Source organism: Wasmannia auropunctata, unplaced genomic scaffold (assembly GCF_000956235.1).
Source record: "Wasmannia auropunctata unplaced genomic scaffold, wasmannia.A_1.0 LD316432.1, whole genome shotgun sequence".
Lineage (NCBI taxonomy): Eukaryota > Metazoa > Arthropoda > Insecta > Hymenoptera > Formicidae > Wasmannia > Wasmannia auropunctata.
Window position 1 is genome coordinate 1 of NW_012046458.1, and position 981 is coordinate 981.

At 28.2% G+C, this 981-nt stretch overlaps 1 protein-coding gene across 1 annotated transcript; it reads left to right on the top strand.

The window, feature by feature from the left end:
• Nucleotides 1–126: 126 nt before the first annotated feature.
• LOC105460746 (zinc finger protein 740-like) lies at nt 127–920 on the top strand. Its single transcript, XM_011707245.1, has 2 exons — nt 127–199; nt 571–920. Exons 1-2 carry the CDS (start codon nt 139–141, stop codon nt 837–839), a joined length of 330 nt encoding a protein of 109 aa, XP_011705547.1. The 5' UTR covers nt 127–138; the 3' UTR covers nt 840–920.
• The last annotated feature ends 61 nt before the right edge of the window (nt 921–981 follow it).

Below are 981 nucleotides of genomic sequence, written 5' to 3' on the forward strand. Positions count from 1 at the left end.
TATAAATTAACAGTAACATAATATTTAACATAATATCGTAATAACATCGTAATATTATAATATGTATATTTTTTCATTTTTATCTTTTCGTTTATTTCTATTAAATCTTTTTTAGTTCGTACAAATCGAGATGGGATCATGTACAACGTGAACATAAAAAGAAGGAGTATGTGTGTGATCAGTGCGGAAAATGCTTCAGGTAAAATTATCTTTTGTAAAAATAAATTAGCATTAACATTGTGACAATATAATACTCAAAAATACAATTATTATCAGGCCGTGAGCCCAATTGAAAATGTATTAGGAACAGGACTAAATATAAGAATTTCTATTCATCAGAAACAGTGTACTGCGGAATACACAATTTCTGTTAGATTGAAATTTCTACATTTATTCCCAATATTTTCTCTATTATGCTTACGGTCTTACGTATAACATATATTTATATTATTAAGTAGAAAGTTTTAATATTGACATAATAACAATCTATATATTTTAATTGATATTTATTATTGTCAGAACTATTATACATATAAATAAGACGCTACGTGATATTTGTTATGTCAATAGATTCAAAAAAATATTTAAAAAAGCACATTTTGACGCATTTGCGAGTGGAGGATCGCAAGTATCAGTGCGATATATGCCAGAAGAAGTTTATAACAAACTTTAAACTCACTATACACAAGCGTATTCATAGTGGAGTACGGTCTTATAAATGCGATGTATGCTCGTTCAGTTTCCGTCGCTTGGATTCCATGAAACGTCATCGAATGGTTAAGCACTTTAAGAATGAAAACAAACATGCAAAAAATACACTACCCAAGAATATACTGTGAAACAGAGAAAACTTCGTGTGTGATTATTGTGGAAAATGCTTCAGGTAAAGTTATCCTTGGTTATATAATAAAAATTAGTTAGCATTAACATTATTTCAATATTAATATAATATTCAATAATACAATTGTCGCCGTGAGCGCA

What these genes read in the sequence shown, in the direction of transcription:
- LOC105460746 (XM_011707245.1), top strand. Translation starts at nt 139, where the DNA reads ATGTACAACGTGAACATAAAAAGAAGGAGTATGTGTGTGATCAGTGCG. An exon ending in CAGTGCGGAAAATGCTTCAG is followed by an intron (nt 200 to 570) that starts GTAAAATTATCT and finishes TTATGTCAATAG; the next exon opens with ATTCAAAAAAATATTTAAAA.